This window comes from Saccopteryx leptura, chromosome 2 (assembly GCF_036850995.1).
Source record: "Saccopteryx leptura isolate mSacLep1 chromosome 2, mSacLep1_pri_phased_curated, whole genome shotgun sequence".
NCBI lineage: Eukaryota > Metazoa > Chordata > Mammalia > Chiroptera > Emballonuridae > Saccopteryx > Saccopteryx leptura.
In genome coordinates this window covers 222488007-222502875 of record NC_089504.1, presented here as the reverse complement: position 1 = coordinate 222502875, position 14869 = coordinate 222488007, and the positions used below count along the sequence as shown (strand labels likewise).

General features: G+C 46.7%; 1 protein-coding gene across 1 annotated transcript; it reads left to right on the top strand.

The window, feature by feature from the left end:
- The first annotated feature begins 5529 nt into the window (after positions 1–5529).
- Positions 5530–14309, top strand: LOC136393316 (carbonyl reductase [NADPH] 3). Its single transcript, XM_066365931.1, has 3 exons — positions 5530–6141; positions 7563–7670; positions 13819–14309. The coding sequence occupies exons 1-3, from the start codon at positions 5853–5855 to the stop codon at positions 14253–14255; spliced, it is 834 nt and encodes a 277-aa protein (XP_066222028.1). The 5' UTR covers positions 5530–5852; the 3' UTR covers positions 14256–14309.
- The last annotated feature ends 560 nt before the right edge of the window (positions 14310–14869 follow it).

Genomic DNA, 14869 nt, shown 5'->3' with positions numbered 1-14869 from the left:
TGTTTCAGGGAAGTAGTCTAATCTCCAGCCATTTTCCTACAATTAACTCATTTCACCTTTACAGCAATCACAAGAGCTAGACACCACAATTATTCCCAATTTACAAGTAAGCAAACCGAAGCACTGAGAGATTGAGAACCTTGTCCAAGACTATGTGGCCCAGAGCAGCAAAGTTAAGAGCAGTCATAGGGCAGGGAGATTTCCCCATCTCTTCCTTCCTAAATGTGCCTGGAACCCCAGGTGCTCAGACAGTTGCCAGAGGATGTGGATGAATGAATGCCATGGACATCCAGTCCCCCAGATCCCAACGGGCCTTCTGAACGAGAACTCCGAACATGCCATGTTGCTGGTGAACACTTCAGGTGTTACCCTAATAATTTAGGAAATACAAAGGGATAGTAGTCTTATAGAATAAGAGCAAAGCCAGTAAAAATGCAGCTATTAAAAACTTCCAGAAACCATAACTCTCCTGAATCAGCACTGGCTGCTCAGACAAAGGGAGAATGGGGCGGCTCTGAAGCCTGCTCATCGCCTGTCTCAGTCCACACGGAGTCACCCTCCACGTCAGGTGTTCCAGGAGACAGATGGTGTCGGGTGGCTCTTCCCCTTTTAATTCATTCTTCCTCAGCTGCAAGAAACATATCAAAGTTTATCCCCCTAACCAGTTCTTTTTTCAAAGATTTGTTCATGACTTAAATTTGTTGTGCGACACTGTACTGGGTACCATTGAAAGGTGTCTTACCTTATCCTGGAGGAGAGGTGGGGATAACTCCGTGTTGATTGTATTAGCTTCCAATTGCCACTGTTACAAATCACCACAAACTTAGTGGCTTAAAACAATACACATTTTCCCTAGCCAGATAGCTCCGTTGGTTAGAGCATTGTCCCGACATGCCAAGGTTGCGGGTTTGATCCCCGGTCAGGACACATACAAGAACCAAGCAACGATGGCACGAATGGGTGGAACAACAAATTGATGTTTCTTTATCTCTCTAAAAATTAATTTTAAAAAACCAACATATTTATCATGTTATAGTTTTGAAGGTTAGAAGTCCTACGTCAGAAAAGACATCAGCAGAGCTCAAGGGGAAGACCCACTTCCTGGCTTCTTCTAGCTTTCAGAGGCACCTGCATTCCGGGTTCCTGTCCTTCATCTTCAAAGCCAGCAGTAGAGCATCTTCAAATCTCTTGCCCTGACTGTGAATTTCCCACTTCCCTCTAATAAGGAACCTGTGATCACATCAGACAAACTGAGAGAATCCAGGGCAATCTCCTCATCTCAAGATTCCCAATTTTAATCACAGTTGCAAATCCCTTTTACCAGGTAAAGTAACATTTGCAGGCTCTGCGGCTGAGGACATAACATCTGGGCATCAGGGTCATTACTCCACCACAAGGACCTCTGCCATTTCCAAACCCTTTCTCCTCTTTTCTCTTTTGAAAATCCAACTGTCAAAGGTTGTATTGCTTTAAACCAATTAACCCTCCTCGTTACTGTAACCCAACAGCTCCTGGCCTTTGCTGCTCATTGGAAAGGCCAGGAAAACTTTTAAAACTCCTAGGGCTTGGGTCATAGCACAGCACAATTACACCACAATACCTTCTGATGCAGCCAGGCATCAGTACTATTTTTAAAAAATATCCTCAGTCGCACTCCCTCAACAAGATTAAAATAAAACATGCTTCTGTTTTTATAAAAATAAAGGAATAAATAAATAAATAAACAATATCCACAGGAAAGCATTTGCTATCTTGTTCTCAGCATATGTGGCCAGTTTAGCTCAAATAAACTCACAAAAAAAATTTTTTTTAAATATGTCCTTGGGAATTATAACATGAAAAACTTGGGGACCACTGATATGAGCAAAGACCTCCCCAAACTCCCCTGCATGCCCCTGTGAAGACCTGCTATTTAATTTGCAGAGGGCGTACACATTGAAGCCAGCTCATGGCTCAATGTCTTCTTCCCTCCACACCTGTCCTCACCTCTGGTGGGGTTGTAGCCATGTGCAGGATCCATCCAGTATCTGGGCTCCTTTGTCCCGTGACCTCCTCCACACCAAGATTTCCTGTCCCCTTCACATGATTCATCCACACAGTCTTTGAGAACTCGATCTTAAAGCATCCCACACTGACCCTCAGGAACCAGCTTTCTCCAGGGGTGCCCTGCCCTCTGGGACCTCCAGTCCATCCACTCAGCTGTTTTTCCTTGGTTATAAATCTCCAGCTTCCTCATGCCCTTCCTTCTATCCATACAGGCCACAGCCCTACACTACCGTCTTTCCTTACAGACAGCCTTCACTGTCCTGTGAGCCTGGCAAAACACCAACCCTCGAACTTCACAGGGCCACAGGTGGCATTAGCCGCTGGAGATGCTGGGGGGAGATTGCGGGAGGCTGATGATGCTTTCTTGGCTTTCTGACCACAGATCACAAATGGCCCCCCAACTCTGCAAGTTAGTGCTGCCTCGATCCCTCTACACATTCACTTTCCCGCTCTGCAACATGGCTACGTTCCTTCATGTCTCCCAAACTGATCCCACTTGCTAAAGGCCTCAAATTGCTCACCCTTTCTAGAGAAAATAATGCCCTCCAAGAGCACCACCCAATTTGCCTGCAACTCCACCCACACTTGGCCTTCCTGGTACTACAGCTGCCTGTTTCCAGGGCTAAGCCCACCCAAGCCACGGTTCCATCTGTATTTGCTGTCAAACACACATTGTTCTTGAATTATTCCTCTCCCCTTCACCAGTTTTTATCTCTTTGCAATTATGACCACTGTATAAAAACATGTTTTAATGTTTCCCAGCTTTTAAAACTCTTTAAAGGGAATTCAGCTCACACAAAATACATTTCTGACTACAATGAAATTAAGTTAGGAGTGATAACAGCAAGATATCTGGGAAATCCCAAAACAGAAAATATTTTAAATTGAAATTGAAACACAACATATCAATGTTTATAGGAGGCCACAGAGTACCTAGTTGTTGTTGTTGTTTTTATTTCTTGATTGATTTTAGAGAGAAAGGAAGGGACAGAGAAAGAGAAATATCGATTTGTTGTTCCACTTATTTATACATTCATTGGTTAATTCTTCTATTTTCCCTGACCCAGGATTGAGGCCAGCTCATGGCTCAATGTCTTCTTCTCTCCACACCTGTCCTCACCTCTGGTGGGGTTGTAGCCATGTGCAGGATCCATCTAGTATCTGGGCTCCTTTGTCCCTTGACCTCCTTCACACCAAGATTTCCTGTCCCCTTCACATGGTTCATCCACACAGTCTTTGAGAACTTGATCTTAAAGTATTGTGTATCAAGACAATACTTTACCTAACTGAGCTACCTGACCAGGACCGGAAAATTAATAGCCCTTCATGCCTATATTAGAAAAAAAGAAAGATCTCAAATCAATGACCTCAGTTTCCATGGCAAGAAACTACAAAATAATAATATAAATAAATAAATAAATAAAACCCAAAGTGTGTAAAAGCAAGGAAGTAAAGATTAGAACAAAATTAGCCTGACCAGCCTGACCTGTGGTGGTGCAGTGGGATAAAGCGTCGACCTGGAACGCTGAGGTTGCCGGTTCGAAACCTTGGGTTTGCCCAGTCAAGGTACATATGGGAGTTGATGCTTCCTGCTCCTCCCCTTTCTCTTTCTCTCTCTTTCTCTCTCTCTCTCCTCCCCCTCTAAAAAATCAATAAATAAAAAAACAAACAAAAAAAACACTTCATTTGTTAAAAAAAAAAAAATTAGCCTGACCAGGCAGTGGCGCAGTGGGCGTCAGACTGGGACACAGAGGGCCCAGGTTCAAAACCCCGAGGTCATTGGCAAGGGGTCACTCATTCTGCTGTAGCAACCCCCCGTCCCCTGTCAAGGCACATATGAGGAAGCAATCAATGAACAACTAAGGTGCCACAACAAAGAATTGAGAACTGATGCTTCTCATTCATCTCTTTCCCTTCCTATTTATCTGTCCCTCTCTCTGTCTCTGTCACAAAAAAAAATAAAAATAAAAAAATGATTAGAACAAAAATATAATACAGGCAGAGAAAAATATCAATGAAACCAAAAGCTGCTGCCTTGAGAAAAATGGATAAACCTCTAGCCAGACAGATCAGGAAAAGAAAATATGAAAGGCACAAATGATCAGCATAAGGATGAGAGAGGTGGCATTGCTACCACTATTAAAAGGATTAATAAAGGCATATTATGAACAACTTCATATCAACAGAGTCAACAACTTAGTTGAAATATACTAATTTTTTGAAAAACGAATTAAGTTCACATGAGAAGATACAGAAAATCTGAATATTTTTAAAGCAGAGTTTCAAATAATCTGTTGGGGAAAAAAATATTGGTTGATCCACAGTAGGAGAGCACACCTAACAGGTGCCCACCTCCCTGACCTCACCTGTTGACCTGATTGAGAAGGTGGAGGCACAGTGGCAGACGCACTTAGTCAGCTCCGCTTGAGAAAAGCTGAGTCATGATGAGATAGAAACTCTCCATAAATCTACAAGTCACCATGGAATACCCTGAGGTCAAACACATTGAGATTACACTAATAGAGGTGGTGGGGAGTTCTAATTACCCAGCCACCCTTCACACACCTTTGGGAATTCCTTTTCAGTTGAACTTTGTGGGTGCACAGCTTTCTTTGGGAGGGGGAAAATCTCACCTTGGACAAACCTAAAATGCAGACACTTAGCACCTGTAGGAATTATGTAAAGATGAAATAAAAATATTTCCAGGCCCTGGCCGGTTGGCTCAGCGGTAGAGCGTCGGCCTGGCGTGCGGGGGACCTGGGTTCGATTCCCGGCCAGGGCACATAGGAGAAGCGCCCATCTGCTTCTCCACCCCCCCCCCTCCTTCCTCTCTGTCTCTCTCTTCCCCTCCCGCAGCCAAGACTCCATTGGAGCAAAAATGGCCCGGACGCTGGGGATGGCTCCTTGGCCTCTGCCCCAGGCGCTAGAGTGGCTCTGGTCACGGCAGAGCGACGCCCCGGAGGGGCAGAGCATCGCCCCCTGGTGGGCAGAGCTTCGCCCCCTGGTGGGCGTGCCGGGTGGATCCTGGTCGGGCGCATGCGGGAGTCTGTCTGACTGTCTCTCCCCGTTTCCAGCTTCAGAAAAATACAAAAAAAAAAAAAAAATTTCCAGTGAAAGGCTTGGCACACAAGAGTGTGCCAAGTGCTTCATAAACACTCCCTCCCAGTTGGGGGCACACAGAGAATCACACAGCAATATACCCTGGGCACACCTGTTAACCTACTCATTGGACGTTTTTGCTCTTAATTCTCTCTTGAGTATCTCTTAAGCAAGCAATGGGACCAATGTCCTCAGAGGCAGTTACTGTGACCAAATAGTTTCATTGCATTTTAAGGGAAAAGCAAACATTTGAATCTTATAAGAGGTGATGGGTGCACACCCAAGAAAATCACTCAACACTTGTTTTTCTGTTTGAGGTTCTCCTTAAATAAGTTGTTTCTTCAGTCCAACTGCCAGAATCTCTAGACCCGATCAACCCATCACGGTTAGGCTTCGCTTTGAGAGAATGACAACCACCCCACCAGAAGACTATGGCCTGGCTCAGAGGCGGCTCTCAGAGGACGCCTCGCGGGGAGGGTGCAAACCCAAGAATGGGGCATTACGAAAGCTTCGGGAACAGAAGGCCCCTCCTTGGAGGGAGGGACCCAGGCTGGGACCTCGTTCCTTAAAATCGCATAACTGAATCCTAGAACTCAGTTCTGTGCGGCTTCTCTGACCAAGGCTAGATCTCTGCAACCGGTGCCCCCATATCCTCCAGCGCGATCCCCTCTTCCCACAAGTGCCCCGCACGACCCCTCCCCCCAGCCATGTCGTCCTGCAGCCGTGTGGCGCTGGTGACCGGAGGCAACAAGGGCATCGGCTTCGCCATCACGCGGGAGCTGTGCCGGCAGTTCTCGGGCGATGTGATGCTCACCGCGCGGGACGAGGCGCGGGGCCGGGCGGCCGTGCAGAAGCTGCAGGCCGAGGGCCTGAGCCCGCGCTTCCACCAGCTGGACATCGACGACCTGCAGAGCATCCGCGCCCTGCGCGACTTCCTACTCAAGGAGTACCGGGGGCTCAACGTGCTAGTCAACAACGCGGGCATCGCCTTTAAGAGTAAGTGCGGGAGTGCGAGGGCCTGGGTGTCCCGAGGGTGAGGGGCTGCTAGCCGCAGGCATCCCCACCCCTTCACTTGAGTGACCGGGAAGAGCAGTGTGCGTCCCTCAGGATGCTCTCTGCTCTCGCCTCCCGTAGCGGGTTTTCGTTTTCCGGAGTTGGAGGAGCAGTTTGCTCAGCTTCGAGTGGGCCGGGGCGCCGAGCACAGTGCGCCACGCCCGCCCGCGGGCCTGTGCCGGCCTGTAAGCAGTCCAGGACCCTAGCAAAACTGTCATCAGCTTCGGCTATCAAGTAAACAGCCTCTGGGAAGGGGCTACGCCCCGCTCGGCAGATCAGCTTTCTGTCGTGTAAAAATCACTTTCTCTTAGAAGGGTCTCTTGGCTCACTATGGGCTTTCACTTTCTTGAAAGGGCGCATTCACAGATGTCCGGAGACATCTGCCCCAGACAGGAAATGAATCTCTCGGACACGATTAGCGCGCACTTGCACATTACTGGACTCGAGACTCTGTTTAATGGAGAGCTTTGATAGGCTCTGATATAAAGGAAGTGAGCCTTCTCCCTCCCCCAGAGAACTTGTGTATTATCAAACGTGCAAGTGTAGTTTTAAGTAGCATCTTTGAAACTTTGGGTGTGTGTAGGGGCGTATCAAGGCGATTCCTTACTCCATTACTCGATTAACAAAGTTATTGAACTGCTCCGTGCTGCGGGTAGAAAGAAGTAACAGGCCTAGTGGAGAAGAGAAACAAACCTAGAGGAGAACTGAGTAAAAGGAACTATTGTGAAGCATGAATCTTCATCCTCTTGGCCTTGGCTACTCATCATTGCTGTGCATCCGCACCAGCAACTTAGTCTGCGGGCTTTCTGGGAGCGCAGGCGGGAGGTGGATAAACACCCCGCTTCCTGGGCTGCGCATGAGGGAACACTGACATAGGCTGGAAGCCTTGTCCGGCTAAGTGTGGGCAGTGGACAGCACCGCATGCAACCCTGAGCACTCGCTGAATTCCCAGAACTTAAGGTTTTGCCCCACACCTGCTGAATCAGAATGTGTGTATGCGTTTTAATACAACCCCTAGCTGCCCCCTCTGCTCATCGGAGTTTGAGAAGCAGCTGTCAGCCAGCCTGGCGCACAGACCAGTAGCTGTAGTCACCTGGGAACTCGCCAGAAGTGCAAGTGCTGGCGCCCCACCCCAGACCTTCCCTATCCAGACTCTGGGGGTGGGGCCCAGAAAGCTGTGTTTTAACAGGCCCTGCAGGTGACTCAATACATGGTTGAAGTTTAAGAACCATCGACCAGGTAGTTTTAAAATTGTTGTAAAGTTAGCTCCCCCCCCCCCCTTTAATTAGAGGTAAAATTCACTTTGTCATATTAGTTTCAGGGGAAAATGCTTGACTTTGTCTTTGTTTCCTTCTTTTTGAAAGTTGATGATCCAACGCCCTTTGACATTCAAGCTGAGATAACACTGAAGACAAACTTTTTTGCCACAAGAAATATCTGCACTGAGTTACTGCCGATAATAAAACCTCATGGTGAGTCTAGTGTGTGGATTGTCAAGTTGCACCTCTCAGCAAGGGGGGGGGGGGGGGGAGAGAAGGCTTGCTTCCCTGAAGATTTTCTTTCCCAAGAAGTCAGCTGTGATTCTAAGAAGAAACAACTCTGTGGTTCTTATTAGAAATGTGCTTTTAAAAAGTTAATATTTAGAATAAAGATGATCTCTAGTGCAAAAATCTTTTTTCTTCTTTTTTTTTGTGACAGAGAGAGAGACAGAGAAAGGGACAGATAAGGACAGATAGACAGACAGAAAGGGAGAGAGATGAGAAGCATCAATTCTCAATTCTTCGTTGCAGCTCCTTAGTTGTTCATTGATTGTTTTCTTGTATGTGCTTTGACCGGGCGCTACAGCAGAGCGAGTGACCCCTTGCTCAAGTCAGCGACCATGGGTCATGTCTATAATCCCATGCTCACGCCAATGACCCTGCGCTAAGGCCGGATGAGCCTGCACTCAAGCTGGCAACCTCAGGGTTTCGAACCTGGTTCCTCTACATCCCAGTCTGACGCACTATCTGCTGTGCCACTGCCTGGTCAGGCATAAGTGCAAAAATCTTAAGATCTAAAAAGTTGCTTGGTGAGAGTTGTACTTGAACTGCTCATCCAACTTGCCCAATTCCTGTCTCCAGCCTCCATAGGCAATTCTCTTTATTGGTTTCTTAGTGGGGTGGGATAGTGGAAAACTCACCGGTAGAGTTGCAGGTATTGACAGAAGGAAGCCTTAGGTCTCCAGATTGCTGGAGTTGGTGAGTGCCTGGGGCTGAGGTGATGGAGTTTTAATTCAAATCTAGTTGCATAATTTTTTTTGCTCCCGTTTTTACATAAAAGGGGACATTAAGTATAATGTTTGCCACCTTGTTTTCTTCATTTAGTTCACTTGGGGCTCCTTCCCTATTGGGATGAAAGCTTTCATTGTAGGGATGTCTTGTACCAAGTACCAGGAGGTCTTCTCCTGATGGATTTTAGAGTCATAGAATTTGAAAGTGGCAAGGTACTGGAGAAAACTTATGTTCCTACACCTTCACTTTCAGGAAGGAAATTGACGCCCAGTGAAGTGAATACAGCCAGGTGGTAACAGAACTGGAAATACAATCCCAGGTTTCCTGACTACACCCCTCAATCAAATCGGGGTAATTAGTTACAGTGAAGTAAGGATTGCAGCCCCAAATGACTGCAAACCAAATCATTTTTTTTTTTTTTGTATTTTTCTGAAGCTAGAAACAGGGAGAGACAGTCAGACAGACTCCCGCATGCGCCCGACTGGGATCCACCTGGCACGCCCACCAGGGGCAACGCTCTGCCCACCAGGGGGCGATGCTCTGCCCCTCTGGGGCGTCACTCTGCTGCGACCAGAGCCACTCTAGCGCCTGGGGCAGAGGCCAAGGAGCCATCCCCAGCGCCCGGGCCATCTCTGCTCCAATGGAGCCTTGGCTGCTGGAGGGGAAGAGAGAAGACAGAGAGGAAGGAGGGGGGGGGTGGAGAAGCAAATGGGCGCTTCTCCTATGTGCCCTGGCCGGGAATCGAACCCGGGTCCCCCACACGCCAGGCCGACGCTCTACCACTGAGCCAACCGGCCAGGGCCAAACCAAGTCATTTTTAAAGAGAAGAGAAGGCTCTGGGGAGGTGGGGCTTAGGGATCAACCCAGAAAAGGGGAATCACACTTTTTAATTCATTCAACTATATTTCCCAAAGCAGAATGTCTGCTTTACGACACATTAAGAATATTTGTGACTTTTCACGTTTGCCTGGAGGAAAAAATGCTGAGTATCATTGCCTCTTGATTTGTAGGGAATTGCTGTCCTCCTGAATTAAAAACTACTCTTTATTCAGGTTTATAATCATCACTCTAAAGAAAGTTATTTGGCTTATTTGTTGAAGGTTCTGAGTAAATAGGTTAAGCAAGTGTCCAGCCGCTAGGGGGAGCAGCTTGCCCACTCTTTCTAAAAAGAGGGTGTGTTTCTGGGTCCGTGAGGCCACCTGACCTCAGCAGAGCAGGTGGGGTGGTCTGGGTGCAGCCCTTCTCAGGGCTGATTGGACCCATTTGCTATTAAGACTGTCCCTCGTGGCCTCTCCCAGAGGTGTGCTCTCAGATCAAAGAGGACACTACTTCCTCTTAGGTATTTTATTTCCATCAGAGGCATAAGAATAGCTTCCACAATTTGTCTTTCTTTTCCAGCTTCCTTTCCTTTTAAATTTAATTCCCTGTAGCAGCCAAATGATTGAGAACAAAACTGTTTAGAAAGTAATGACAAGCACAACATCTCTGATGTCATACTCCCAGCCAAAATATTGAAGTGGACCTGATAATGAGAAAATCAGGCCAATCCAAGTTGGGGGAAATATTGCAAAATAATGGCCTAGAATATTCACCTTCTCTAGATTAAAGAGCTATGACAACTAAATGCAATCTATGATCTCACATTGGATCCTGGATGAAAACAAACAAAGCCTATAAAGAAAGATCACTGAGATAGTTGGGGACATTTGGACTATCCATTAGATCAGTGATTTTCAAACTTTTTCAAGTCATGGCACATATAAACTAGTTACTAAAATTCTGCAGCACACCAAAAAATGTACTTACTGCTGATCTGACAAAAAATAGGTATAAGGCATGCTCTCCCTCCCGTGCCTTTCCCTCCCCCCTCTCCTTCCCCCATAGACATTTATCTCCTAAACTTTAAGGGTCCCCATGAGACTTGCAACCAGGGGAGCAATGGGCAGCAGCAGTTTATCTGGAACTAACCCCTGCACCTGTCTCCAGGCGCCCTTTGCTCTGACTTCCCAGTGTAGGGTCATTTCTTTCCCATAAGGGTTCTAGGGGGCCAAGGCAGCCTGCCTGCACTCTCTTTTGTTGTTTCTTCTATTCTAGGCCCTTCCTTGTTTCATTGTTTCCAGCTTTAATAAACTTACTCTTAAAACCAAATAGGTATAACTTTTATTGATTTACAAAAATAATAATAATAATAATAATTAGGTACATAGCCTGACCTGTGGCGGTATAGTGGATAGACTACTAGAACTCTGAGGTCGCTGGTTCAAGACCCCAGGCTTGCTCAGTAAAGGCACATATGAGGAGCAACTACTATGAGTTGATGCTTCCTGCTCCTCCCCTCGCCCTTCTCTCTCTCTATCCTTTCTATAATCAATTAATAAAATATTTTTTTAAAAAAACTTTAAAAAACCAGGTGCCTATACTTGTACATAAATATTTCTGGTGCCGAGAATTAACCAATCAGACACAACCTTATTATGCAACATGAAAAATAAGATGCAACTCTATTACATGGCCTATATCTTTATGGTTCAAGACAGGCATTTACACCAGACAGCTATTGTTGTATTGGCTCTGGTCATTTCTTTACTTGACAGTCTAAGGGAAGAGGGGGCAGTGCCCCTGACTAAATGGTCAGGTATTGCATGTTTTAAAACTTTTTGTAGTGCATCTGTTGAAAATCACTGCTTTAGATAATAGTGTCATACCATGATAAAAATCTTCAGCGTGACAAAGTGCTAACAATTGGTAAACTTAGGTGAAGGGTATATGGGTGTTTATTGACCTGTTCTTGCAACTTCTCTGTAGGTTTCAAATAAAAGTTAAAATTGGGAAGATGGCCCTGGCCGGTTGGCTCAGCGGTAGAGCATCGGCCTGGCATGCGGGGGACCCGGGTTCGATTCCCGGCCAGGGCACATAGGAGAAGCGCCCATTTGCTTCTCCACCCCCCCTCCTTCCTCTCTGTCTCTCTCTTCCCCTCCCGCAGCCAAGGCTCCATTGGAGCAAAGATGGCCCGGGCGCTGGGGATGACTCCTTGGCCTCTGCCCCAGGCGCTAGAGTGGCTCTGGTCGCGGCAGAGCGACGCCCCGAAGGGGCAGAGCATCGCCCCCTGGTGGGCAGAGCGTCGCCCCTGGTGGGCACGCCGGGTGGATCCCGGTGGGGCGCATGCGGGAATCTGTCTGACTGTCTCTCCCCGTTTCTAGCTTCAGAAAAATACAAAAAAAAAAAAAAAAATCGGGAAGAAGATTTTACCAGAGAGAGAGAGAGGGAAGTAATGAAGGATGGAAAGAAAGAAAATACCGAAGAGTCTTAGGTACCTGGGGGATCAGTGGGTGCTCTTGTTCAGGGGCTGAGTGAGGGGACCTCCTAACAGGGTTGTGCCACTCAGAAAAGTAAATAAAATCCAGTTATCCTATTGGATGCAGAGGGTGTGCGATTCAGAATAATATGTAAGAAAATAATTCCCCACCCTTCACCCACCGCCTGATCAAGCAGTGACACAGTAGATAGAGCATCGACCTGGGACTCTGAGAACCCAGGTTTAAAACTCTGAGGTTGCCAGCTTGAGCATGGGGTCTCGGGCTTGGGTGTGGCCTCACCAGCTTGAGTGTGGGGTTGCTAGCTTGAGCATAGGATAATAGGCAGGACCCCATGGTCGCTGGCTTGAGTCCAAGGTCACTAGCTTGAAGCCCAAGGTTGCTAGCTTGAGCCCAAGGTCGCTGGCTTGAGCAAGAGGTCACTAGTTCGGCTAGAGCCCCCCCTCCCCCCAGCCAAGTCAAAGCACAGATGAGAAAGCAATCAATGAACAACTAAGGTGCCGCAACAACTTGATGCTTCTCATCTCTCTCCCTTCCTGTCTGTCCCTCTCTCCTCACTGTCTCTCATACTAAAAAAAAAATAAAGAATCCCCATAAATTGCTGTTTTTCAATATTGGATGAAATGTATAAATTTATATGTGTACTGTTTTTTATTTCCACCAATACTTCAAAAAAAATTTAAAACTATTTTTTCCTGTTTCATTTTTTTAATTTTTATTTATTTATTCATTTTTAGAGAGGAGAGATAGAGGGCGAGAGAGAGAGAGAGAGAGAGAGAGAGAGAGAGAGAGACAGAGAGAGAGAAGGGGGAAGGAGCTGGAAGCATCAACTCCCATATGTGCCTTGACCAGGCAAGCCCGGGGTTTCAAACTGGCGATATCAGCATTTCCAGGTCGACACTTTATCCACTGCGCCACCACAGGTCAGGCCAAAATTTTATATATAGGTTTGGCCTGCATATCTGTGTTTACAGAGAGCTGTGTCTTTAGTAGCCATGAATTATTGTTAATATGAATATTAACTCATTAATTATAATTTTTTTACTAACGATCGCTTAAAATGTAAGGAAAATCAAAATCAGAATGGAGAATCAACGCACTCCACATGTGAAAGTAGGCATCATTAAGGATGGACAGGGCTCATCCCCAAGCCATGGATTGGCCCTAGGAAATTGTGCAAATCGGTAAGAGTTTTGGTCCTCAGGGTGAGGGCCTGCCCCTAGAAAAGCAGGTTCAGAAGCCCCTGGAGTGGGTATGGGGAGGGTGGGGTGTATGGGGAGGGTGAGATGAGAAGCATCAATCATTAGTTTTTTGTTGCAACACCTTAGTTGTTCATTGATTGCTTTCTCATATGTGCCTTGACCGCGGGCCTTCAGCAGACCAAGTAACCCCTTGCTTGAGCCAGCGACCTTGGGCTCAAGCTGGTGAGCTTTTTGCTCAAACCAGATGAGCCCGCGCTCAAGCTGGCAACCTCGGGGTCTTGAACCTCGGTCTTCCACATCCCAGTCCGACGCTCTATCCACTGCACCACTGCCTGGTCAGGCGAGTCATGTTTTTTTTTTTTTTTTTTTTTTTTTTACAGGGACAGAGAGAGAGAGAGTCAGAGAGAGGGATAGATAGGGACAGACAGACAGGAGCGGAGAGAGATGAGAAGCATCAATCATCAGTTTTTCATTGCGACACCTTAGTTGTTAATTGATTGCTTTCTCATATGTGCCTTGACTGCAGGCCTTCAGCAGACCGAGTAACCCCTTGCTTGAGCCAGTGACGTTGGGTCTAAGCTGGTGAACATTTTTTTTTTTAAATTTTGCTCAAGCCAGATGAGCCCACGCTCAAACTGGCGACCTCGGGGTCTCGAACCTGGGTCCTCGGCATCCCAGTCCAACGCTCTATCCACTGTGCCACCGCCTGGTCAGGCGAGTCATGTTTTTTAATCAGCAGTTAAACTGGCACCATAACTCAATCGCAGGGTTGGCAGAGTCAACCAATAATTGTTTATGTGACATGCTTTCATATTTCTTATCATTCTGTTTCAGGCAGAGTGGTGAATATCAGTAGTCTACAGGGTTCCAAAGCTCTTGAAAACTGCAGTGAAGATCTGCAGGAGAAGTTTCGCTGTGAGACCCTCACGGAGGAGGACTTGGTGGACCTCATGAAAAAGTTTGTGGAGGATACAAAGAATGAAGTGCATGAGAGAGAAGGCTGGCCCAACTTTGCTTATGGCGTGTCCAAGTTGGGGGTCACAGTCTTATCACGAATCCTGGCCCGGCATCTGAATGAGAAGAGAAAAGCAGATAGGATTCTGCTAAATGCGTGCTGCCCCGGGTGGGTGAAGACAGACATGGCTGGAGATTACGGCACCAGGACTGTGGAGGAGGGGGCTGAGACCCCTGTCTACTTGGCCCTCTTGCCACCAGATGCTACCGAGCCACACGGCCAACTAGTCCGTGACAAAGTTGTCCAAAACTGGTGAATGCCTTCTTTGATGCTTAATGATTAATAAATGTTTGTGGAATGAGTGAACGAATTCTGGTATTGTAGTCTGTTTCTGTCCCTCAGGAGTGTCAGCTAGGATCTTTCAGTGAGGAAGTTTCTAGTTCTGGAACAGAGCTGAGTAATTTTGCTATACCCAAAGTCCAGCCTGAGAGGAAGCAAGTCTGTGGTTACCGATTTTAGAGGGCATAAGAATCACCTGGAGGGCATGTTAAACATTGCCCAGAACTGAGGCCCAACAGTGAACACTTGTCACAAATTCCCAGGCACTGCTGGTGTTCAGAGGGTACTTTAGAACCAGTGGTCTGGTGAGAGGTCCTAGGACTATGGAGCGGTTTTCTAGCTGTCCTCAGCTGCTTCTTGGTTCTTAACTCTATAGGGATGATGATTTGCCTCTGTTTCCTTAGCTCTGCACCCTTGCATTGCATCTCATTCAGTTTTACTATATTTGAGTACATTTTAATTGGTTCTTATATTTAAGTAGTTTATGTAGCTTGAAGGACTCAGGAGAAATGTCTCCCCCACCCCTCAGGATATGATTTCTTCCATAATGGGTTTTTCTTTTAGGTTTTGCATTCTGTGTTCTTCCCAGAT

Bases quoted from the DNA above. Each gene is read 5' to 3' on its own strand.
- LOC136393316 (XM_066365931.1), top strand. From the start codon at position 5,853: ATGTCGTCCTGCAGCCGTGTGGCGCTGGTGACCGGAGGCAACAAGGGC. The intron at 6,142-7,562 runs GTAAGTGCGGGA...TCTTTTTGAAAG, and splicing joins CGCGGGCATCGCCTTTAAGA to TTGATGATCCAACGCCCTTT. The intron at 7,671-13,818 runs GTGAGTCTAGTG...ATTCTGTTTCAG, and splicing joins GCCGATAATAAAACCTCATG to GCAGAGTGGTGAATATCAGT.